The sequence below is a fragment of the Canis lupus genome, chromosome 30 (genome assembly GCF_011100685.1).
Source record: "Canis lupus familiaris isolate Mischka breed German Shepherd chromosome 30, alternate assembly UU_Cfam_GSD_1.0, whole genome shotgun sequence".
In the NCBI taxonomy this organism is placed as follows: Eukaryota; Metazoa; Chordata; class Mammalia; order Carnivora; family Canidae; genus Canis; species Canis lupus.
In genome coordinates this window covers 12,188,008-12,213,755 of record NC_049251.1, presented here as the reverse complement: position 1 = coordinate 12,213,755, position 25,748 = coordinate 12,188,008, and the positions used below count along the sequence as shown (strand labels likewise).

Below are 25,748 nucleotides of genomic sequence, written 5' to 3'. Positions count from 1 at the left end.
GCTCATAGCCAGTTCATAGCTAACCACTAGGAAAAGAAATGATAGGCCAGCTAGGGCAACCACATGAGATCCTACCCAAGAGAAAGTAAAAGGTCAGTCTGCTTTTCTGGGTGGGAGCTGGTAAAGTTAGTATATATTTTTGCATACTGATCCACTTCATGAAATCCTGTTTTTCTCTTGGTGTATCCTTCAATCCTTTAAGTAGACTTATCTAATAGAAATAAAATGGGTCCTCTCAAAAATATACTTAAAGATTTTTGGCAACTCATGTGAACCAGTGACTGAAAACAAATGTGACTCTTATGGGGGCAATTTTGCAACACTACTCAGAAACCGGTGTATACCCATCCTGCAACACTCCCAGTAAGCAGTATTTTCAAAAACACTCTAGGAGTAGTATTCATTTCACTTTTTACATTTAAAGTTTTATTCTTTTATTTTATTTTATTTTTAGTTTTTTTTTTTTTTTTTTAGTTTTATTCTTTTAAGTGATCTCTACACCCAATGGGGGAGGGGGGCTTGAACTCACGACCCCAAGATCAAGGGTCACAGGCAGATTGAGCCAGCTCAGTGCCTCTCACTTTTTACATTCAAATTACATTAAGTACTCCTTCACTCCCATGTGCTAACACTAAAGACAGAAATATTCAACTGTATTAAATGTCACAAAATGTTATACCTGAATATAGTACATACACGTGTAATTTATGACTATGCCAAAGGGGAAATGAGTGCATTTATGGTTTTAGCTAGCTCACGTGAGTTCCTGAAGAGCTTGTTTTGATCTCTGCAGATCTGGCAAGTAGTGAGAAAGCAATCCTTCTGCCAGCTGCTCCACAGCTTTGTCTTCTACAGTCAAGTCCTCTAGTAATCCTTCATCTGGTGAAGTGTCACTTAAACCTGTCCCCAAGAAAAAATCAAATGTAGGAGTTGTTTAAATGGACATGGGGGTAAAAGAGTACTGGGGAGGAAAGGGGCTGGCAGTGGGGTTCAGAGCACAAACACAGGATACTACAGGCATCCTTCCTCTGCTTTTTTTAGCTTACCTTCTGAGTGTATTCTAAAAAACAGGATATAAGCACTCAAAAAATGTTTTTAAGCCATTAGTATAAGGCAGTGTCTGGATTAAACGAACATTAATATATGTAAAACATATTCTATATGGTTACATATTTTTCAGGGCAGAGGATTTACAGTTTTCAATGGATTATTAAGTGTCTGAGGCCTAAAAGTGGAGTCACTGAATAAAAGCAATAAATTCTTCTTTCCAGAAGCATGTAGAAATTTTATATACATATAAATGCAATAACTAAAAAAATTTTTTTAAATGAATGTAAGTAAAAATGTGGGTTAACATTTACTTTGCATATAGCTTAATATCTTATTTACATGTGAAAGGAATGTCATTTTATCATTTGTTAGGAGAAAGATTTTCAAAGGATTTCTCTTCAGACTCAGCACCTGAATTTACCCTAGAAAACAGTGTATCATAATTGCATGGTCAGTATACACATCTCAACACAATGCCAGGAACTATGCCTCATACTTCTCCTTCAAATAACAGTATAAGCACTGTGTCAGACATTCAAAAACATCTAAAATGAATACTCATCAATCACTACTACTACCAAGAAAAGTACAAAAGAATTTCTAAACAGGGTTCGATGAATGGACAGGGATGCCTGGGTGGCGCAGCTAGTTGGACATTTGGCTCAGGCAGTGATCTCAGTGTCTTGAGATCAAGCCTTGCACTGGGCTCCAGTCAGAGAGGGGCTGCTCCTCCCCAACATGTGCACATGCTCTCCCTCTCAAATAAATAAATAAATAAATAAATAAATAAATAAATAAATAAATAAATAAATAAATAAATAATTAAATACACATGCACACACATATATAATAGGAAAAAGTGGAGTATTATGGATATTGCAACTGATGTATACCATCAGATGAGAAGTGAATAAAGTATATCTGAAAATTAATGCCATTGCTTGAGGCTTGGTTACAGTAACAGTGCAAAACAGCAACTCTCTTTAAGGAAATAAAGAAAACAAGTATTACAGATAAACAATAGAAACACCCAAATAAGGATATGTCAACTTTAAGGAATAACAACTAATACACTTCCCTCACATTAGATAGACATTTTAACTCACAGACCTCGCCCTATTCTTCCCCAATCTTTTGGTTAATTATGGAAGAGTCTAACTTGCTCACACTTCTAAATACATTAAGTTACTAAGTTCAAGGCACTTCACTGTGGGAGATTAAAGAAAAAGAAAAGGATCCTTACCCTACTTATAACAGAAACATTAGATACACACCTGTATTAGCACTAGTACTAGTGCACTAGTTTCCAGGGCTCGATACAGAAGAATTATAACATATGAGAAGTGCCATTAGCAAACCAGAAACTGTTACAGGATTTCAGAGAAGAGAAAGATCATGTTCACCAGGGAAGTCTGAGAACAACTTCTAAAGGAAGTGTGGGAACTGGAGCTTAAGCTTGCAGAATGGATAGAATTTTTTTTTTAATATTTATTTATTTATTTATTTATTTTTATTTTTATATTTATTTATTTATTTATTTATTTATTTATTTATTTTAGTCACAGAGAGAGAGAGAGGCAGAGACATAGGCAGAGGGAGAAGCAGGCTCCATGCACCAGGAGCCTGATGTGGGATTCGATCCCGGGTCTCCAGGATCGCTCCCTGGGCCAAAGGCAGGCGCCAAACCGCTGCGCCACCCAGGGATCCCCTAGAATTTTCTTTTTAAGTATTACTCATTGTAAAATCTTAAAACTCAACAAGACAGAGATATAAGCTGAAAAGTAAAAATACTCTTTCTTGGAGAGCTAGGCTGGCTCAGTCAGAAGAGCATACACAACTCTTGATCTCAGAGTTATGAGTTCAAGCCCCACACTGGGTGTGGGTGTAGATTACTTAAAAATAAAATCTTAAAAACTCTTTCTCATTCCCTTATTCCAGTCACTCTGCAGTTTCTTACGTGGCCTTCAAAAAAATTGTCTTTGCATACCCATGCATAAATCCTGTTTTAATCATAAAGGAAACTTACACATATTGTTCCTTTCTTAAATATAAATATTAAATATCTTCCATATGCACATATACACATCTACTACATTATTTTGAATAGAAAAGAATTCTACCATATTGGGGCACCTCGGTGGCTCAGTTGGTTGGGCATCTATCTGCCTTCAGCTCAGGTCATGATCCCAGGGTTCTGCTCAGCGGGGAGTCTGCTTCTCCCTCCGTGCCTATCCCGACTAGTGCACGCATGCTCTTTCTCTCTCTCTCATCAAAAAATAAATAAATAAAATTCTACCATACTTTGCTTACCAGTTCTCTGTTACGGACTGAATATTTGTGTGTTGTGTGTCCCCTCTCCCCACTTCCCCTAACAAAATTCTCTTGTTAAAGAAAGTCCCAACCTCCAAGGTAATGGTATTTGGAGGTAATTGGGTTTAGATGAGGTCAAGAAGGTGGGGCTCCATGATGGGATTAAGATAAAGAGAAACTGGAACTTTCTCCCTCCACCATGTGAGGACACAGTAGGAAGACAGCTGTCTGCAACATCAGAAGAGGGCTCTTACCAGAACCTAATAGACCAGCACATAGATCCTGGACTTTGTAGAGCTCTAGAACTTCTGGAAATAAATGTCTGTTGTTTAAGCCACCCAATCTATAGTGTTTTGTTGTAGCAGCCCATGTAGACTAAGATATCTAAGGATGGGTATTAGGTCATTTTCACTTTTTACTATTTCAAACAATGTTGTCCTGAGCTGCCTCGTCTTCATATATCACATCAATGTTCTGGTAGGATAAACTCTTAGAATAATGGGACAAAGGGTTTAGGCGTTTCTTAAACAGACATTGCAAAATCGCCTTCCTAAAATACAGCACCAATTTATACTTTCACCATCAATCTTTGAAGCCTCCTATTTCCAAATGAGTAAGAATTCTAAAGAAGTGGAAGGAATACTATACGGTTTTTTTTTTTTAATTTTTATTTATTTATGATAGTCACAGAGAGAGAGAGAGAGGGGCACAGAGACATAGGCAGAGGGAGAAGCAGGCTCCATGCACCGAGAGCCCGATGTGGGATTAGATCCCGGGTCTCCAGGATCGCGCCCTGGGCCAAAGGCAGGCGCCAAACCGCTGCGCCACCCAGGGATCCCTACTATACGGTTTAAAAAAAAGAAAGGCTACATAAGGAAAGGTGGGAATATGGGATTGCTCTGGAAAAAGAAGATAGTTTGTGGTGTCTAGAGAATAGGACATATGCAATGTGAGCTTATAGGACCAGCCCATGGGGATCCCTGAGTATCAAGCTAAGGGGTTTGACCCTTTAGTTAATAAGTAGTAAGGAGCCATTTTAAGGTTTCCAAGCAAGAAAATGACTGAAGCTTTATCTTGGGGCAGTGATAGGACAACAGTGGGACAAGTGCAGTGAAAGAGTGAGAGACTGGAGGTGGATAGACTTACAACTGTCCCTGTCAGAGTGAAACTACAGAAAGGAGATGGAAACTGAGGAGTAGAACCACCTAGACCAGAGGTAGGAGGCAGGTGAGAGGACAGTCAAGAGCAACGCCAGAGTTCCAACGGACAGGGACTTGGCACCATTAGCAGAATCCGACTCCTACAAGCCCAGTGCAAGGCTTGCGCAAAACCACCGCGTCCAAGTATCGGGCAGGCAGAGGCGGCGGCAAACCGCGCATAAATACAAGGAAGTCGTATTTATGGAAGCAGCTTATGAAAGTGTAAAGAGGAGGCGATCACGGAGGAAAAGCATGACCAAGAAAGAGCTGAAAACACTATTTTCAAGTCGCTCCTATATTCCTAGAACCGGAGATAAAAGTCTTGCCTTTCTCATCCGAGGTTCCTCATCTGGAAAGAAATCGTTTGGACTATTTTCTCAATTTCCCCAAGGACGGCACATGAACAGTGCCATCCAGGACGCCCGGCAAGTCTGTTTTTCACATTCAATGGACGGCGTGGGTTATCAGGGCTTAAGCCGCTCCTGGAACTCAGGCTAAGAGAGCTGCCGGAGGACCGTTACCGAGCAAGACAGCACTCCGCGGGTGAGGCGCCAGTAACGCTTGGATACAGCAGTTCACCGAATCCGCCTGACAAATTCATCCTCAACCACTCGCGCCTAACAAGTAGCCAAAAGCGCCGGAGTCACACCCAAGCGCAGGACGACCTCTCCGCCCACCGCTCCCCGTCCAGACTTCGCTTCCCACTCCTTCCGCGCGGCACCGGCGCGGCGCGACTCCCCACTTCCGCGCGGGGGCCGGAGCCTCGGGGACCCGCCGCTCTCCTCAGCGGAGCCGCCCGGGAGACCCACCCACTCGGGCCCCGCCCCGCCCCACAGCACGTACCCGGCGTCGGCTCCCCGGGCCCCAGGCCGTGGGGTGGCCCTGCCAGGGCCCCGTCCGGGGACGTCGGCCCAGGAACACTCATGTCCTTCCCGCTGGGCACAGGGAAGGGACAGTCTGTGCAGACGGTCAGCTGCAGTAAGAGGGCACTCAACGCGTCCAGCGCCCGGCCGGACCCGAGCGGCAGTCGCACCCGGAAATGACGGAAGCGGAAGACGGTGTGGCGCCCCGCCCCCGGCCGTCCCCTCTTCTTGCCTCCGCCTCCGCACGGCCGCCCGCGGCGCTGCTGGGACTCCGCGCTGACGTCGTCGCAGTCGGGGGCGGGGCGCGGCGTCGGAAGAGTCAGTGGTCCCGGTGGTCCCGGTGGTCGGGGAGCGGGGTGGAGAAGGGGGCGCTCCCTGGTGGGTCGCCGGGGAGGGGAGAGCTTCAGTGTCGAGGGTGATCGTGCCGTCGGGCTTTGTTCGCCGAAGCCCCGCACCGCTTTTCAGGTTCTTGTCCGTGTTCTGGAAACACCTGGACAACCGGGAGTGCGTGCTTTCCCCGCGGCTCGAGCCGTTTTTTTAAAAAATGGGTCTCTAGCGCTTTGAGCCTCGGACTGGCTAATTGGGAATTTGCCAAAATTCCGGTCTCCCCTACTTGTTTTAGGTGAATGATTTTAAGGCCTGGATTGCAGTATCTACTGGGCAGATTCAGCCAAATTACCGGAAACTGCGCGTGCAGAGTTCCTGTGGGATGACGTCACGGTTTTAATGAAAAACTTAGAAATGAGCAGAGGCAGCCCCAGACCAAATAGGAAGATGAGCTATGCGCTCCTGCCCTGGATCCTCTCACCTTGAGTGTAATAATGGCTTTCTGATGTTGCACCCCAGAAGCGCCCGCTCCCCGTTTTAGGGGGGCAACGAAACCGTTTTTTCTTTTTTTTTTCTTTTTGCCAAAACCGTTTTCAAAGAAATGTAGATTTATGTCGAGCCTCAGAAACCTGCACCTGCTGCCCATTGCTCTTACTAGTGCATGCACACCCTCTTGGCCACCTTTCCTTGCTTACTGTCACGGGCTTAGTCCCCAGAGCCTATGAATATGTTAAATTTCACCCACAAAGGCTAAGTTAAGGTTGCTAATTATTTGACTCTAAAAACAGATTATTCTGGATTGTTAAATGGGCCAAATGCAATCACATGGGTCTTCCAAACGAAAGGGGGTGCACAGGGAGATGTGACTTGGAAGAATGATTGGAAGGCTTTGAGGGACGCCTGGGTGGCTCAATGGTTGAGCATCTGCCTTGGCTCAGGGCATAATCCCGGGATCCCAAGATCGAGTCCCACGTACCGCTACCGGCATGAAGCCTGCTTCTCCCTCTGCCTATGTCTCTGCTTCTCTCTGTGTCTCTCATGAATAAATAAAATCTTTAAAATGGGGGGGGGGGGGGCCTTTGAACATAGAGGAGGAGAACCATGGGCCAGATTTTTTTTAAATTTTTATTTATTTATGATAGTCACACAGGGAGAGGGAGAAGCAGGCTCCATGCACCGGGAGCCCGATGTGGGACTCGATCCCGGGTCTCCAGGATCGCGCCCCGGGCCAAAGGCAGGCGCCAAACCGCTGCACCACCCAGGGATCCCCCATGGGCCAGATTTGTGGTAACTTCTAGAAGTTGGAAAAGACAAGGAAGTGGATTTGCCTCTAGAATGGAACTCGACTCTGCTGACACCTTAATTTTATTCCTAGTGAGACCTATGTTAGACTTCTGACCTACAGAACTATGAGAAAATATATTTGTATTTTAAATTTGTGGTAATTTCTTACCGTGGCAATAAAGTAGTGCACTACCCTTCAAACATCCTTTGTTCCTTCCCAACAAACTACTAAAATCATGCCCTTTGATGTCTGCAGTGTTCCTGCTCATGCTTCAGCCTGGAATATTCTATTTTTGTCAAAGTCCTACTCATCTTTCAAGGCTTGGCCTAAGTAGTACCTTTAAAATGATTCACAATCCCACCTCCCCATTCAACTTTCAGAAATTACAGTAATAACCTTTGCTCAACTACAAAGCATCTGGCTATTTAGCACTTAAACCATTCTTCTATTAGTTATTTCCTTTGACTTCCTTTATTAGATTTTAAACTCCAAACAGAAACTCTTATTCACAGAGAACCATACTGAGTTTTCAATAAATATTTATTGAATGAATGAACTATTGGTTCTCCAGAGCCAAATTCCAAATACCTATAATCTTCAAAGTCTGAATCATATAAGATTGCAATAAGCTTGCCTGGTAACCCTGATTGATTATTAGTATTATCCCAACTACATATTAAGGTCCTTTAGAAAAGACCTGTGTCCCTCCTCTTTATCTCTTAGCATAGTATTAAGCATACTACTTGGATTTTAAGACTGGTTAATTGAATTTAATAGGATGAAGTTAAGATGTCACACCCTGCCTGTTTTTATCATCTTCTATTTCACTTTCAAGAAAGATTCATGTTAAAAATTTTAATGAATGTTCTTTTTCAACATTTTACTTTGATGTGACAAAAAAATGCATCAGCTAAATAGACAAGGAGGACTCTGCCAGACCCATCTTGCTTTTTTTTTCTCCTTTTCCTTCTTTCCCCTACAGATTTTAACTCGTTGTATCAAGTGCTTGTTGAAGATCCAGATCCATTATGCAGGTACTGTGCACCTAATATTGCATATGATAGCTCAAAACATAAGGTTGGAATTTGATGCCAAAGAAGTAAACACAGTTCATTGAGTCATCTATGTCTTTCAAAATACCCTTCATTTACCCATGGTAGGAGCCATTCTCTCTCTCTCTCTCTCTCTCTCTCTCTCCCTCTCTCCCTCTGTCCCTCTGTCCCTCTGTCCCTCTCTCTCCTCCAATCCCTCTTTTTTGGTTCCCAAGTTTTATTCAAGAAATCATACAAAATATTGCAAATAAGTGAGTTTTAATCCCCATCTTCCTTCTCCTGGTTAATCTGGACATAATGTGGGCAGCCCAGGTGGATCAGCGGTTTAGTGCCACCTTCAGCCAAGGGTATGATCCTGGAGACCCAGGATCAAGTCCCACATCGGGGTCCCTGCATGGAGTCTGCTTCTCCTTTGCGTGTGTCTCTGCCCCCCTCTCTCTCTCTCATTCTCTCTCATGAATAAATAAAATCTTTTTAAAAAATTGGAAATAATGTAAATCACTACTCTTTGCTGGGAGCAACTACACACAACCAATCACATAGATTATTCTTCAAATATTTTTTGGTGAGATGTTTTGACTACTGGAAAAAGTCAAAAGTCACCTCAGAAGTTACGGGAATCTTGCTCTTGCTCCTTTCAGTGGTTACAACCCCTCCACCAAGATTCCCAACTTTTTTATTCACTTTGATTTTTTTTTTTTTAGTCCAAGCCTACTTATTTGGTCACCTTGATTCTCTCTTGAGGAAACTGCTCAAAATTGGCAGCATCCATGGTTGTTGTTGTTTTTTTAAGATTTTATTTATTTATTTGAGAGAGAGAAAAGCACAAGCAGGGGGAAGCAGGGGAGAGGGCAGAGGGAAAGGGAGAAGCAGACTCCTGCTGAGCTGGAAGTCTGATAGCTTGATCCCAAGACCCTGAGATCATGACCTGAGTGAGCCAAAGGAAGGTGCCTAACCATTTAACCTACTGAGCCACCCAGGCATCCCCATGATTCCATCTTCTACAGGGCAGTGCAGTCAAGGGTAAACTTCAGAGCTTGCTTTTTTTTGTTTGTTTTCTTGCTCCCCTTCACCATAAGCTTTTTCATGGGAGCCATGGCAGCAGCAGAGGCAGAAAGGGGGTCGTTCTGTTTTACACATCAATCCATTCTATATACCTTAGTTCCTAAGAATGGACTAGCCACCATAAGGTATAAAAAAGAGGTAGAAATTCTGGTTTCTATCCACCAAGAATTTATGTTCTACCATTTATATGTAGTAGGATTGGAGAACATGACGGTAAAGTGGAAATTATGTGGAATAGATCTAGAGGATTGTAAAGGGTGTAATGATGTCATATTAGTTTCCTATGCTGCTATAACAAATTACCACAAACTTAGTAGCTTAAAACAACACAGATTTATTATGTGACAGTTCTGGAGGTCAAAAATCCAAAATCACCCTCAGTGGGCTAAAACCAAGGTGTTGGCAGGGCTGGTTACTCTGGAGGCTCTGAAGAAGACTGTCTGCTTGTCTTTTCCAGCTTCTAGAGAGTGCCTGCGTCACTTGACTGCTGGCCCCATGTCCCACTGCCTTTTCTCCTTCTACTACCATTGTAGCATCACCTCTTCTACTCTAATCCTCTGGCCTCCCTCTTATAAGGACCCTTATGAGGACATTGAGCCCACCTACATAACCCAGGATTACTTCAGCATCTCAAGGTTCTTAATTTAACCACATCTGCAAGGTACTTTTTGCCATGGAAGAGAACATTTATTTACAGATTCTGAGGAATTGAAAGTGGACACCTTTGGGGGTGGGGGCCATTATTCAACCAACCACAAATGCACAGTCATATAGTACACAATTGGGAAGTAACTAGAGAAATTTTTAAACCTTAAAAGAGGAAATGAACTTAAGCCAAGCCTTGAAGGTCAAGTCAAATGTAATATACAGAGAAAAAATAGTAAAGCCTCCCAACAGGAAAAAACACCACAAGTAGCAAAACAATACTTCAGACTCAAGGACTTCAAGATGCTGTCTTTGGGAAAACAAAACTAACCCAGATTCAACAGTGAATAGAAAACCTAACAAAAAAAGGTGTTGTATAGCCTTTTAGGCCGAAATAAGTGAAGATGACAAAAGATAACACAAAGTATAATCATAGTGTAGTCATATAGCTCTGAAGAAGTCAGTCCAAAGAAACAATGTCCAGAAAGAGTTAAATACTGTATATATTCATAGCAAAAGAAAAACAAGCCCATTTGTCCTTGAAATCCAAAAGAGAAAGAACTAATATAATGTAATAAATACATCAAAACTATTTTTGTTCACCTCAATTTTGTGGTTTTCCTTAAGTTTTCCTATATCCTTGACTTTTGCTAACTGAAAAGGAGTAGGTAGGTAGGGGATTCAAGTAAAGAAAAAAAAAATGTTAATACATGAAGATTTTCTACTCTTTTTATTGATCAGGACATCCTATATTTAGAATGTGCTAAGACTGATAAATCTACTCCCAGTTTAACCTACTTCTCTCACAGGATTTGCTTCACTTTCCCCTTTATTTTTCTCCATTCTTTACCAGAAACAGAAGAATGTGGGAGAGAGGATAAAAAGACTTGAGTGAGGCATTGTCTGGGTGGCTTAGCTGGTTAAGTGGTTAAACCATCTGCCTTGGACTCAGTCATGATGGGGGAGGTGGTTCTGGGATCAAGTTCAAACCTCAAGACCGGCTCCCTGCTCAGTGAGGAGTCTGCTGCTCCCTGCCCTCTCCCTCTGCCCACTCTCCCCAACCCCTATGCTCTGTCTCTCAAATAAATAAAATCTTTGAAAAAAAAGAAAAAGATTTGAGTGAAAAAGATGTAGAACTAGGGCCTTCAGAGAAAAAGCATGGTAAAGCGGAAAATAGAAAAACATCTCAGCCCATGACATTATACTTCTAGTGGTTTAAAGGAGTTGCCCAATTTGAACACGCTCACACAGGGTATGTGCTCACAAAATAATAAAAAAGGAAAGGGGCGGGCGCCTGGGTGGCTCAGTTAGTAGGTCATGCAACTCTTGATCTCAGGGTTGAGAGTTCGAGACCCACAGTGGGTGTGGAGATTACTTTGAAATCTTAAAAAAAAAAAGAAGGAACTGAACATAGGAAATCAGAGAAGTAGGTGTACTAAGGGAAAATCGTTTACCATTTTATCTATGGCTAACCAATCTAAAAGTTCGCTTAAGCAATTTTAACCACTTTTATATATTTACACGAGAAATATTCTTTTACATTCACAAAGTGCTAACATACTTCCACTCACTGTAACTCTGCTACTCTTTCCATCATTCTGTAAAAATAAAGAAAACCCTCACTAAAGTAGAGTCAGGAAGCTAGCAGGGGGAACAGTATTGCTCAGTTACAGGAAGGGCCTGTATTGCTCATCAATAACAGCCCCACCAGAGAAAAAATACATTGCATCTCCTATAAGTAATCAACTACCACTGCAATTCAGCCAGTAAGAAACTCATCACACTGAACTTTTGCTTTCGTCCAATGGACTTTTATTCAAAACAACCCTTCCAACTTCCTCCTCCTCCTTCTCCATAAAGTCACATTCTTTTTTTTAAGATTTTATTTATTTATTCATGAGAGAGAGAGAGAGAGAGAGGCAGAGGGAGAAGCTGGCTCCATGCAGGGGAGCCTGACACGGAACTCGATCCCAGGACTCCAGGATCACACCTTGGGCCGAAGGCAGGCGCTAAACCGCAGAGCCACCCAGGGAATCCCCATTCTTCTTTATTGGATTTGCCTGTGGGTTTACTGTAGCGTGTATTCCTCCTATTACAATTCTTTGTTATTCCTGGATAAACCCATTTTTGCTGGTAGAACAACTGACAGTTTTCTTTTTTTTTTTTTTGTCTGCTTTTTAAATTTATTTATTTATGTATTTATGTATTTATTTATTGGAGTTCGATTTGCCAAACAGTTTTCTTTTTAAGGTTAACAATTCTTTCATTGCACTATGTGAGAAAACATATTTTTACATGGATTATTTCACCAACACACTCTCCTAACCTTGCCACCAAAAGGTTTATAAAAATATATGCAGAGGTCAAAAGCAATGGCTTTGAAATGTTTTAAATAGACTGAAGGACATCTTGGTTGCTTCCAAGTTTTGCCAATTATGAATCAATTTGTGTAGACATAAGCCTTCAACTACTTTGGGTAAGTATCAAGGAGCAAGATCAGTGAATTTGGTAAGAGTATGTTTAGTTTTTTTTAAGAAATTGCCAAACTGTCTTCCAAAGTAACTGTACCATTTTATATTCCCACTGGCAATGAATGAGAATTTCTATTCTCCACATCCTCACAAGCATTTGGCAATGTCAGTATTCTGGATTTTGGCCTCCTAATAGGTGTGTAATGGTATCTCATTGTTGTTTTAATTTGTATTTCCTAATAACATATGGTGTGGATCTTTTCATATGCGTATTTGATGTTTATCCTCTTTGGTGAAAGGTCTGTTCAGATCTTTTGCCCATTTTTAAATCAGGTTGTTTGTTTTCTTGTTAAGAGTTCTTTGTATATTTTAGATAATAGTCCTTTATCAGATATGTCTTTTATAAATATCTTCTCCCCTCCAGTCTGTGGCTTGTCTTCTTATCCTCTTGATATTATTTTAAAAATGAAAACTTGAGGGGCACCTGGGTGGCTTAGTTGGTTAAGTGTCTGACTGGCTCAGGTCGTGATTCTGAGGTCCTGGGATCCAGCCCTGTATTGTGTCTGGTTCATCTGGCTAGCTACTCAACCGGAAGTCTGCTTGTCCCTCTCCCTCTCCTCCTTCTGCCTCTCCCTCACTTGTGTTCTCCCTCTAGCTCCCTCTATCTCTCAAATAAATAAATAAATAAATAAATAAATAAATAAATAAATAAATAAATTTTATTTATTTATTTTTTAATGAAAACTTGAACAGAACCTAGAATAGAGAGCTGGTTGTCTCCTTGAAAAGAGGGAAGATTCTCAAGTCTCCCACAGTAGCACCTGATCTTTTTTGACATTTATGGGTAAGGGTATCTTTCTGAAATATGCAGTGGAAATAGCAAGAGATCTGATGTCAAAGATGTGTTTCAGTCATAACTAAGACTTTTATTAGCTGTATTAGGATTTTTTTTTATTATTGCAGATGAATTAGTCCAAACTTGTCTAAGCCAAACAGGGAATTTATTAAGTCACTGAACTTGAAAATCCAGGAATTGATCTGGCTTCAGGGATAGCTATATCCATTTCCTCAAATGAAATCAGGAATATATTGCTCTCATTCACTCACTCTCTCTCCCTCCCTCCCTTTCTTTCTCTCTTTCATTCTCCACTGGGCTTTCCTCCAATTAGCTTCACTTCAGCAGCTTTCCCTGGAAAACAGCTCCAGGTTCTCATAGTTCTTACAGCTCTCAAGTGAAGCCAATTCACTCCTAGAATTCATTTATTTCATTCTCTTAAAAGCAATACAAAACAGACACCTGGGTGGCTCAGTGGTTGAGTGTCTGCCTTTGGCTCAGGTTATGATCCCAGGGTCCTAGGATTGATTCCCTCAGGGAGCCTGCTTTTCCCTCTGCCTATGTCTCTGCCTCTTTCTCTGTGTCTCTCATGAATAAATAAAATCTTTAAAACAAAAAACACCTTAAATTACTTGGATCACAATGCCTACCTGTATACCACTCTCTGTATCCAGGGGATATAGAAGATCCTGATGGGCAAATGTGGGTCCCATGTAATGGAGAGAGGTTGAGCCCCTTGATTGACAGTCCTCTTAGGAGTTCTAGAAAGGCACAGGAGTAGTTCTTTAAAGGAAAATCAGAATCCTGTTACCAAAAGGAGGAAGGAAATTGGCCCAACCAAAGCAACAGATGTCAAATATATCAGTTATGAGATTTGAATTAAGGCACTTAATCTCTGTGCTAATCTTAATCTCTCTGCTTTTGTTTTTTTCATCAGGAAAAAAGGTAGGAAGATGATAATACCAGACCCACTACTTGATATAATTCTTGTGAGTAAGAATCAAACATTCCATAAAACATAGGAAGGATCTGCAAATGGTAAAACACTATAGGAAATAACAGCACTCCCTAACTAGGTACTCATGTGCCAGAAAAATATTATTTTTGTTATTAGTGCCTTGGTTACATATATTCACCAACCTTAACTTGGTTTATTTCTATTTATTTATTTATTTATTTATTTTTTTTTTTATTTTCTTAACTTGGTTTCTTAAATAGACTTCTATGGTAAGACAAAAGAGACTAAATGATTTAAATAAATATCAGAGGACTTCACAATTCTGTATTTTATTACAAACTTAGTTCTTTTGTACAAATCAATGCCATACAAAAGGTAGTTTTGAGGAAGGGGAATATCCACTGGCTAAGCTGAAAACTAATATTCCAGACCTACAGAGTTAGAAGATCAAGTCTTGAAGTATAGAAAATACCACCAACACCAAGGCTTTCTTCAGCATCAGGACCTCTTTGAATGTTCTCATTTTATTGAGGGCGGGGGGGAAACGGGTGAGGGGTCTATTTTCTTCCATTTTTGTTTAGCATTCTGATGTCTGACTTATGATATTCATGAGTAAATGAATATTCATAATATTGAGCGGTAATCATTTGAAATATTAGTGCTTTGGTACTATTAGTAAAACTAGTGACAACTTTATTGTTAAAATTGTTAATAATGGTTCAAAAGACAATAATTCTTTCACGTTAGAGTTTTCACAAAATTCATTTGTTAATCTTAGTGTGTAGATATCAAAGTGGAAACCAACCATTATTGCTGTTTCTCTTTCTAGGTGATGCAGAAAGTGGGGTTTTAATGACTATAGGCAGGATATATTATTCCAGTACTGAGCTTTCCTTTTAGGATCGATTTATTTAGGAGCACCTGGGTGGTTCAGTGGTTGATCATCTGCCTTTGGCTAAGGGCATGATCCCAGTATCCTGGGATCGAGTCCCGCATTGGGCTCCTTGCATGGAGCCTGCTTTTCCCTCTGCCTATGTCTCTGCGTCTCTTTGCGTCTCTCATGAATAAATAAATAAATTTTTAAAAAGGATTTATTTTAATTAGCTAGGGTCTATTTATCATGCTTCATTAAAATTGCTAAATGTAGTACATGCATTAGCTTTCCATAATAGTCCTTATTACTTACTTAAAAATATTCTCTTCACAATGTTTATGAATAATTTCCAAAGATCCTCCAGACCAGATGGTGAGATGATATATAAAAATTCACTTTCTTTGTAATGTAATGAGGTCAATAATAGAGTTCAGAATCTCCACTGCTTTTTTCAATTTAAAAATTCCTATAGGGATGCCTGGGTGGCTCAGCAGTTGAGCATCTGTCTTTGACTCAGGGTGTGATCCTGGGGTTCTGGAATTGAGTCCCACCTCAGGCTCCCTGCATGGAGCCTGCTTCTCCCTCTGCCTATGTCTCTGCCCCCCCCCCTCTCAATCTGTCTCTCATGAATAAATAAATAAAACCTTAAAAAAAATTCCTATGAACCAGGGCATCTGGGTGGCTCAGTGGGTTAGGTGTCTAACACTTGGTTTTAGCTCAGGTCATGGTCTTAGGGTGGTGAGATCGAGACCTGTGTTTATGCAGAGTTTGCTTGTCCCTCTCCTTCTGTTCTTCCCTGCACTTGTGTGCTCTCTCTCTCAAATAAAGAAAGAAAAAAAATTTTTAATTCCAGTGAATCAAGTTATTTTTTTAAAGGTTTATTTATTTATTCATGAGAGACACAGAGAAAGGCAGAGACATAGGCAGAGGGAGATGCAGGCTCCTCGCAGGGATCCCCTCCTGGGATCACAACCTGAGCCAAAGGCAGATGCTCAACCACTGAGCCACCCAGACATCCCAAAACAAAGTATCTTAAAATCATTGCCCTAGTTTTTGGCCTTCCTATAAATTTACCATCAATATGTTTTGAATTATCTTATGAAAGTGACATCATTAATTATTCACTTACCTTCATCTTTTAAGTAATTTTTTCTAAACTGCTCATTTAAGGTACTAGATGAAAAAGCACATTTAAAAGCATTAATTTTGGGGCGCCTGGATGGCTCAGTCAGTTAAGCATCTGCCTTTGGCTGCCCTGGCTCACCAGGGTGGTGAGATCCAGCCCCACACCCTGCTCCCTGCTCAGCGGGTAATTCTCCCTCTGCCCCTCCCCCTGCTCATGCTTGTGCTTTCTCTCTCTCTGAAATAAATAAATAAAATAAAAAATAAAAGCATTAATTTTTAGTAACAGCTGTTAAAAACAACAGTCCCCAAAGTCATTTAAGCTCCATGTCACCAAACCAGATTTAAATACACTTTTGGCTCTCCCAGAAATGCAATTTTAAACCTGTTCCATCAGAAATCACCTGATGGACACTAGTTAGGTCATCTGCCTGGGAGACCTCTGCCATCTCCTAAAGGGAAGTAACTTTGCAATAAGCAATCCGCTTTCTTGCCAGTATAAATTCCGAGTCCCTGCTCCTTTCTGCCTGTGAAAATCTTTCATTTTGTACAGCTCCTTGGTGCTGCTTTCTATCTGCTAGACTGGATGCTGTCTAATCCAAGTCGATTTTTGCTCAAATAAACTCTGAAAATGTTTAATATGCCTCACTTTAACTTTTAACATAACTAAAGATTTCCAAGTGTCATTTTACATTTTAGGGTTTTGGAAAAGTCTCTATTATAAGTTCTCGGTGTGGGCGGGGGGGGGGGGGGATGGACTCTTAATTTACATAAAGACACGAATACAGTCTGTCTGTATTTCATCATAAACCTGATAGAACTATTCCTTAATGTCATGACTACTGCAGGATTTTGCCAGTTCTGGTTGCCCTGAAACCTGTTAACAGATTTCAACCAAATGAGATTGAAGATCTAATTGGCTGTATTAAACGATTCATGAATCAGCACCCCATCTAGCAAGTGGAGAGGCACTCTGAGGAGTTGTACAAAATGCAAGGTTTTCATAGAGCGTGGGGACAAGAAAGTCTCTAGCAAAAGAAAAGGATTGTTCCAAAGGAAGCTGTTTGTCTGGGGCAGAGCAAGGCCTCTTACTATGCAGATTACCTCACTTTTGGGGGATGGAGAGGTCCCAGGTGACAGACTCTTTGGCACTGGTGGAAAGAAACATTTCCTGATTGACGCCTTAAGGCCACTTTTCTTGGGGAGGCCAATTATATTGGGTATTAAGCTCCGGTTTGGGAACTCTAAGTAACATCACTTGAGGCCTGCGATTTTTTCTTTCTTTCTTTCTTTTGTTCTTTCTTTCTTTCTTTCTTTCTTTTTTTTTTAACAATTTTCCCTTCTCATTGGACTCTCAATTTCACTGAGATGTGATCAAATTTTAAGGCATTAGCACTACTCTCAGCTACTGCTCTGCAGTTCACAGGTTTGTTGCTCCTTTGTGTGGGATCTATAACTTTTTTACTTAGCCTTGTGATGTAGGTGATGGTTTGTTCAACTTCTTTAAGTTGGTTATTTTCCTCATACCTTAGATGTTCCAGTCTTAGAGAGTTCATTTGCTTGGTGGTTAGCAGCTATAAACATATTTAAGGCTTTTGAGAGAATATAATGCACCAGGGAGATTATTATAACCAGGGAGGATTACTATAAGCAGGGTAATTCCTAGTATTTGGAGTGTACCTTAGAGCCATGGTCCCCAGGACCTAAACCAATCAAAATCAAATAAGCCAAAGAAAGACCCCATGGAAGGAGTTCACTTTTTTAAACCAAACAGTTTTAACCTCCCCAGGAGGGTAAATCCAGACATAGCAGGTGGTGTTGGACACTGCACTAACACCTCCATGATCAGCTGAAAGATAATCAAGAGCTATTCAATTATTAAGGATAATTTTAACCAGAGAGTCTAAGGATTTTTGGGGGGCTGCTGTTGCTTTAGCAGATTTTGTAATGATTTTAAGAATTAAGTTTTTGTTCAAAGCTTCATTTGCATTTATCCCTAACCGGGGAAATAGGAACCTGCCAAAAGAAGTATCCTTTTTTTGTTTTAAAGGTTTTTTTTTTTTTTTTTTTTTTTTAATTTAGCTATTCATGAGAGACAGAGAGAGAGAGGCAGATACATAGGCAGAGGGAGAGGTAGGCTCCATGCAGGGGGCCCGATGTGGGACTCAACCCTGGGACTCCGGGATCATACCCTGAGTCAAAGACAGATGCTCAACTGCTGAGCCACCCAGGCATGCCAAGAAGTATCCTTTTTAATTTAACTATGTAAATTTAGGGACGCCTGGGTGGCTCAGCTGTGTATCTCTCAGGAATAAATAAATAAAATCTCTTAAAAACAATGTAAATGTAGAAGAGTTACCAATGAGATTGTCACCAGCTAGACCCCAAGACCTTTTACTGCCCACCTGCTTATACCCACCAACCCTTTGTCCCATGTTTTTCCTTTAGCTCATCTTTCCAGCTTATCTCTTAACTCAGGCAAGAGACCTGAGTGGCATAGCTCCATGATGGAAACTGAAACTGCCCTTTAAGCAGTAATGACTGCCCTGACAAGACCTCCATCTGGCCCAGACCACCCAGACCAGTTGAAGCTCAACCTCCAACTCACACCTGTGCAGATGGACCAGGGAGTCACCCATGGAGACTGATGACAGCTACCTTTACCTCATTATAATGCCAAAATCTCTGCCCAAGGACAAGCATAAGCCTCATTGACATAACATACAATGTATGTATAGGCATGTTTCCTTAAGGCACATGCACACCTCTACCTACAAGAATTCCCATGATATCCTATGCTGCAAATCAAGTTTATTATATGTGACAACTCCACTTGATATAGTTTCTGTGACTCACCAAAGGAGCAAACTCATGTTTGTTCAGTTGTAAGATGTCTTATTTTATTTGTGAAAAATTGGAGGCACAGTTAGATTTTTCCCCACCCTGAATAAAAGAGGTAACCATGGGGCACCTTGGTGGCTCAGTGGTTGAGCATTTGCCTTTGGCTCAGGTAGTGATCTTGGGGTCCTGGGATCAAGTCCCACATCCGGCTTCCTGCAGGGAGCCTGCTTCTCCCTCTGCTATGTCTCTGTCTCTTTCTGTGTGTCTCTCATAAATAAATAAATAAAGCTTAAAAATAATAAAATAAAATAAAATAAAATAAAATAAAATAAAATAAAATAGGTCACCCATCCCCCCCTTAGCAATGACCTGGGAGATACTGCTGGGGAAGCCATCCTTTTGGGCCAGTGCCAGAAAAGGACAGGAGAAGAAAGAGAAGGGTTTTGTGTTTACAGTATGATGTCTTGATCCAGCATCTGGGGTGGAGGCAGTCTACACCTTGATGTCAGCTACTTTTCTTCTGTCAATTTGATTTAGAGGTCTCTAGCATCTTTTCATTTTACAGCTGGGCCAGTGGTCAGGAGCACTTGGGACAACCCCTTTAAGGGCATGAGGACTGTTTTTCTCTGATGATGTTTTACAATACCAAGTTATTAGGCTCTCGACTATAAAAAAAAACAGGTTTCTTTTTTTTTTAAGATTTTATTTATTTATTTGAGACAGAACACAAGCAGGGGTAGGGAGTAGAGAGAGAAGCAGGCTCCCCACTGAGCTGGGAGCCCAACTCAGAGCCCAACCCAGGACCCTGGGATCATGACCTGAGCTGAAAGCAGACACTTAACCAACTGAGCCACCCAGGTGCCCCCAGACAGGTTTCTTTTAACAGGATTCAGGAAAGCTTCTTAACCTGTTGATGACAGGCTTGAGCATAAAACATTAGAGACTTATAGTAGCTGGCCATATTAGCATGAAACAGCAGGGATCAGTAGAAGGTTGTAGACTGATAGAATTTCTAGAATTTTGCAAGGTTTTGTTAAGGCTCTAGTGATTTGTCTGGTGAAGTGGGTGTCTTGACTCCTAGAGATGATGGAAAGTACACCTCAGTAAGAAACATTTTTTTTAGACTCCATTTACTTATTCATGAGAGACAGAGAGAGGCAGAGATATAGGCAGAGGGAGAAGCAGGCTCCCTGCCCGATTCAGGACTCAATCCCAGGACTCTGAGATCATGCTCTGAGCCAAAGGCCGATGCTCAACCACTGAGCCACCCAAGTACCCTAGGAAACTTTTTTTTTAACCAGTTTTTTGTTTTTGTTTGGTTTTACTGTGAAGACATCAGCCTTGTAGCAAGGAAAGATTCAACCCCACCTGGAAAACACACGTACAAATATATACTGATAATTCTTACTAAGTGGCAGCTTAATAAAGTCCAGTTGCAGGTATTAAAATTTTATAGAAGTCTCTACACTAATGCCTATTTATAACCTGAGTCCTCTTAAATGTACGATGGTGGGCAAAGGAGGACAAAAACTGAAAATTGGGCTTTGTCAAGGAGCCAAAAAAGAAGAAAGCAACTGTCTTGGGCTTCTCATAGTCCTGTTTCTTAAATTTATAACCACTATGTGTCTATATTAATACTAATTTTTTCAGATGCAGACTGTTGCCATGTCACAAGGACATTACGATGGCAAAAGTGTGGCAAAAAGGGGCCATTTGCACAACAGAATGGACTTTATCTGTATGTGCCACAATCTTACAAATATAAAAAAGGCTTAGTATTATTTATTTGACAATATTTTCTATGTAATCTACATAGTAAATAAGCCTAATTAGTTTTACAACTCTTTTGTAATATTTCAAGTCAAAGAGACTTAAGAATTTGATTTTGGGAAGTCTGTCAAAAATATTTGTTTTAAAGTTTTTAAGCACTTATCTAAATGGGGTCTTGGATCATTATAAAACTTGATATTTAAAAGATAAAGAAACTTATAAAAACCTTATCAAAAGCAGATTAAAAGTTCAAGAAAACTTTGTTCTTTTAACAGAGAGAAGACTGGGTCACCTGGGTGGCTCAGCGGTTGAGTGTTTGCCTTTGGCTCAGGGCATGATCCTAGAGTCCTTGGATGGAGTCCCACATCGGGCTCTCAGCATGCTGCCTGCTTCTCACTCTGCCTATGTCTCTGCCTCTCTCTTTCTGTGTCTCTCATGAATAAATAAATAAAATCTTAAAAAAAAGAAGAAGACCAAATTTTAACTTTGTACCAGCTTAATTTTGATATTAAAACTTATTTTTTAATAAATTTATTTTAATCTTAGCCACCTTGACCACACATTAAAATTTTTTGAGAGTTTTTTTTCTATATTCTGATTTCATCCTATTGTTACTGAAATCCAAGTTCATCTGCTCAACCCCCAAAAGCTAATACTTGAGAGACAAGTGTTGGTCTGAAAGGAAGGGTTGCTAAGGGTGCCTGGGTGGCTCAGTCAGCTAAGTGACTGGCTCTTGGTTTTGGCTCAGGTCACCATCTCAGAGTGGTGATATGGAGCCCTGAGCCCATACTCAGATTTTCTGAGCATGGAGTCTGTTTAGGATTCTCTCTCTCTCTCTCTCTCTGCCCCCCTCCACCCCTCCCTCTGCTCACTCTCCCTTTGTGCACTCATTCTTTCTCTTTCTCTCTCTCAAAAATAAATAAATCTTTTCTAAAAATTTAAAAAGGAAAGGTTGCTTTATTCATGAGGCTAGGCAACCTGGGAAGATGGTGGACTAATGTCCAAAGACCATCTCCACAAAGTCCTCGACCAAGCAGGGTGTTTTTAAGGGGAAGGCACTAGAAAGTGGTAGAGTCCACATGCAGGGGAAGCATTCTTAATGTGATCTCAAGTGGACTTGCCGGCATAAGGGAAGACTGTTCAGTAATGTAGTCAAGCTGGATCTTCTATGAATAGATTGTTCTTTGTTTCCCCCCAGGCCAGTGTTCTGTTGAAATCTCAAAGAAGCTATAATTAGTCAACCTATAAGCTAGATGGCACAGGTCAGTGAGTTAGAGATATGTAGCCTTCAAACTGCTTGGAATACAATTACACAGTGTTTCCATTTCAAACCAACCTTATTTTAGGACAAAATTATTATTATTATTATTATTATTATTATTATTATTATTATTATTATTTTACTATTATTTGTGGGGCATCCCAATTAGGTGGGGGCTGGTGGCACAGGTGGTGAAAGAATTCACCCAGAATTCAAGGCAGCAAAAAGAGATAGAAGTTTATTGAATACACTGCAAGGGAGTGGTGGGCAGGGCAACAAAGGAGACACCGACTGTAACAAGACAGTGGGAGGGGCCACAGTTATCGGGCACAGTGAGTAGGTATGAGAATGCATGAAATCGTCCCTTTTTTGGTAATCTTAGGAACTGAGCCTGGTCCTAATTGGTCAGTTAGGGCCTATGGCTATTTCGAGGTGGGTTGCTTGAGCCTATTTGCATTACATGTTTGCATTCAGCCCGGCAGTCACTGTGAGCCCTTTTGCCTTACTCAGGTTTTCACTGCTCAAGCTTGTCGCTTAAAAGTGGCCTCTAAATTATTATTATTACTGAAAACATATCTCATTTTCCTGACATAGGGAGATGTTTCTTATTGTTTTTAGTAGTTTTAATTACACATTAATCAAAAATTTTAACCTTAGAAACCTTGGTTTCTAGTTACAGGTGCCAAGGGCAGGTCATCCTAAGGCCACTCTGGCGAATGTTATTTTGAGTTAAAAGCAATTAAAACCCAAAAGATTTGGGAAAAGCTCTTCACGTCTCTCTCAACTGCCTGCTTGTACTAAGAGAGCTATTAAGAGTCTCTTTCCTTAAGTAATTTACCTACATCATAGAGCAACCTTTGCCTTCCAAATATCTCCTCTCACCTTCCTGCTAACGGTCCTTCTCCTCCTTGTATCCTCAGACCTCATCCATCCCCTTAGCTCTTATAAGCCTCATGTTGCCTCATTGTCTTTGGAATTTCTATGTCTATGTGGATTTCCTGTGCATACGCCATTAAATTAGATTTTCTCTTCTATATGTGTCACATGTCAATTTGATTCTTAGTCCAGCTAGAAGGACCTTGAAGGATAAAGGAAAATCATCCTCCTTAACACATTGAAAACTAAGTAAGCAATTGTGATCAGTCTGGCATATAATTTTCACATCTTCAAATTAATAAATATTTTAAATTTTTAGAAGCATGTGTCTTTTTAACTTAATGTAACAGTAATATATTTAAATAATTTTAGCTTCTCTTTACTAGGAAGCCAAAAATAGATAAACCTATGTTTAGTAATTAGTGTTAGAGTATTTTGTCTTATTTGGAAATACTCTAGATATTTAATGAATTTAACTTAACCAATTATTTGCCCCAAAACTTTGAGGAAACTATTGTTGGGGAGGACATTGATCCCTTACCTAAATTTTTTAATTTATCCATTTGTTTGGGATGCCTGGGTGGCTCAGTGGTTGAGCATCTGCCTTCGGCTCAGGGCCTAATTCTGGAGACCCAGGATTGAGCCCCACATCAGGCTTCCTGCATGGAGCCTGCTTCTCCCTCTGCCTGTGTCTCTGCCTCTCTCTCTGTTTTTCATGAATAAATAAATAAAATAGTTTTTAAATCCATTTGTTTTTAACGATTGTATTTAGATTACTTACAAAGACTTTATGAACATTAGACAAAGTCAGTCATTATTTTAAGCCATAATTTTTGTGTTAATAGATGAGATAACAAAGTTATTTGGCTAGTAAACTTACGTAGATAAAAGTTTTATTTATTTTTTTTTTTTAGGTTTTATTTTTTTTTTTTTTAATTTTTTTTTTTTAATTTATGATAGTCACACAGAGAGAGAGAGGCAGAGACATAGGCAGAGGGAGAAGCAGGCTCCATGCACCGGGAGCCCGACATGGGATTCAATCCCGGGTCTCCAGGATTGCGCCCTGGGCCAAAGGCAGGCGCTAAACCACTGCGCCACCCAGGGATCCCAAAAGTTTTATATTTAATGTTCATAACTCTAAGGACATGTTTCATTAAGCCATCAATCCCAGACTAGCTTTTATATAAAAAAGGAATTTTTTAGATCACATGGACTTGAAAAGCATTTGGGTTAGTTTCTATATTTTTGAGTTTTTAATTTACAAGCCCAATCCTTACAAACACTTGTTTGTTCTTTAAATGAACTAAATAGAGCCCTTTTGTAAGCTAATTTTAGCAATACAATCAGGAGGTAGAAACACACTTCCAACCCATACAAGGACCACATGTGAACATGTTAGACATACCTTATAGCTTCTGTTTGAAAATTCTGCTATGAAATAAATACAAAATTTACTAGTTATAATGGTTGAATTTGAAAAAAAAATTTTAGTAGATGAAATAAGTTTATTGATCCAGATCGCTAAAGCTTTTTTTTAAAGCTTTTTAAGCTTTTTTTTATAGCTTTTTTTTTTTAAGATTTTTTTTTTTAATTTATTTGAAAGAAAGAGAGAAAGAAGCAAGCATGAGCCAGGTAAAGCGCAGAGGGAGAGGGAGTAGGACAAGCAGACTCCTGCTGAGCAAGGAGCCCGAAACAGGCTCAGTTTCACAACCCTGGAGGATCAGGACCCTGGGATCAGGACCTGAGCCAAAAGCAGGTGCTTAATGGACTAAGCCTCCCAGGCAGCCTCGCTAGAGCTTTTTAAAAATATATTTATGGTCTTTCGTGGGTGGGGACAAGAACAGAGCGTGCACCATGAAGGCCTCAGGCACATTGCCAGAGTACAAGGTGGTGGGGGCACTGCCTACAGACCCCCAAATGTCCCAGTCCACCCCTCTATTGCATGCATATCTTTGCACCTAATCATGTTGTTGCAGAGTCCCACTTCTGGTACTTTTGTGAGATCGTTTGAGTGTGACAATCAAGAAAGAATTCTGAAGAAGTGTTCTGGTATAGCTTAGTAAGTTTATTTAGGTAGCAAGGGGAAAGGACCCGTGGGCAGAAAAAGCTGCATTCTTTCTATATGAAGCTGGTGGTTATATGCTTAGTGCTCAAGGGGGAGGGAACGTGCAGGAAGAATTAGATCATAAATATCTTCTTCGAATTTCTACTTATAAAACTACTTTCGCAAGATTTCTTTGGCACTTATCATTTAGCTTGATATTCACTATTGGTGAGACATACAGGCAGTCCTGAGACCCTTTAAGAATGTAGCAGCCAGCACCTATTTGATCCTTGTCAAAACTATGCAGGCTATAGGTCAGCCGTCTGAGCTAAAGGTGAATAATTTTCTTCTTTTATCCTTAATCACTTTGTGTCTCAGCTGAACAAGCTGAGGAAGTCTTCAGGGGAAATTGTGTACTGGACAGGTGTTCAAAAAATCCCCAATGTGGGTGAAGGACTTTGGCATCTGGCTGTGCTATGACTCCCACGGTGGCAGCGACAACACGTACAGACAGTACCGGGACCTACCACTGCTGGCAATGTCACCCAGTGCTACCAAGACAGGGGTGTCTGGCACCCTTTTCAAGTACACTTGGTCCAGATCATGAAGGTAGAGGAGACTGCAGCCAGCAAGTGCTGCTCACGAAACGCCAAAATCTAATTCCCAATACCCCACTGGGTCCTACCTTGCCAGCACAAGCCATGCTTCACCACCAGGAGACCCAACACCTTCTCTTAGATGCAGAGCTTCCCTGTCCCCAGGTCTGCCCAAATATGCTCCTTGGAAAAAAACAAAACAAAAAAATAATAATATATTTATAGATAGATACATACAGATGTAGATACATGGATTTGTGGAGAAGACACTTAAGATTTATATTTGTCCTTGGCAAATAAAGTT

At 40.7% G+C, this 25,748-nt stretch overlaps 1 protein-coding gene, 1 long non-coding RNA gene and 1 pseudogene across 10 annotated transcripts in view; 2 read left to right on the top strand and 1 right to left on the bottom strand.

Annotated features, from left to right (window-relative positions):
* Positions 1–25,748, bottom strand: part of BLOC1S6 (biogenesis of lysosomal organelles complex 1 subunit 6) — a 117,188-nt gene that overhangs the window by 48,505 nt on the left and 42,935 nt on the right. For 5 of the 7 annotated variants that reach the window (XR_005381591.1, XR_005381593.1, XR_005381594.1 and 2 more), the window contains exons 2-3: positions 13,753–13,885; positions 759–900 (exon numbers count right to left, since the gene is read on the bottom strand). Coding sequence is in view for 3 of the 7 variants with exons in the window: in XM_038580315.1 (XP_038436243.1) it covers positions 759–900; positions 13,753–13,885 (275 nt within the window). In the remaining 4 variants the exon portion in view is untranslated. Of the gene's footprint in view, positions 1–758; positions 901–5,402; positions 5,638–13,752; positions 13,886–25,748 lie in introns of those variants that run through there. The other 2 variants (XR_005381592.1, XM_038580317.1) reach the window with 2 other exon arrangements.
* On the top strand, positions 4,431–23,648 carry LOC111093328. Of its 3 annotated transcripts, XR_005381595.1 has the most exons (5): positions 4,431–5,740; positions 6,045–6,237; positions 8,017–8,068; positions 14,040–14,091; positions 18,505–23,648. It is a non-coding gene; the product is annotated as an uncharacterized LOC111093328 (long non-coding RNA). The 3 variants fall into 3 exon arrangements; XR_005381596.1 differs by lacking the exon at positions 14,040–14,091 and having other exon boundaries at positions 4,436–5,740; XR_005381597.1 differs by lacking the exons at positions 8,017–8,068; positions 14,040–14,091; positions 18,505–23,648 and adding an exon at positions 6,892–6,905 and having other exon boundaries at positions 4,442–5,740.
* On the top strand, positions 24,659–25,586 carry LOC100684326 (annotated as a pseudogene).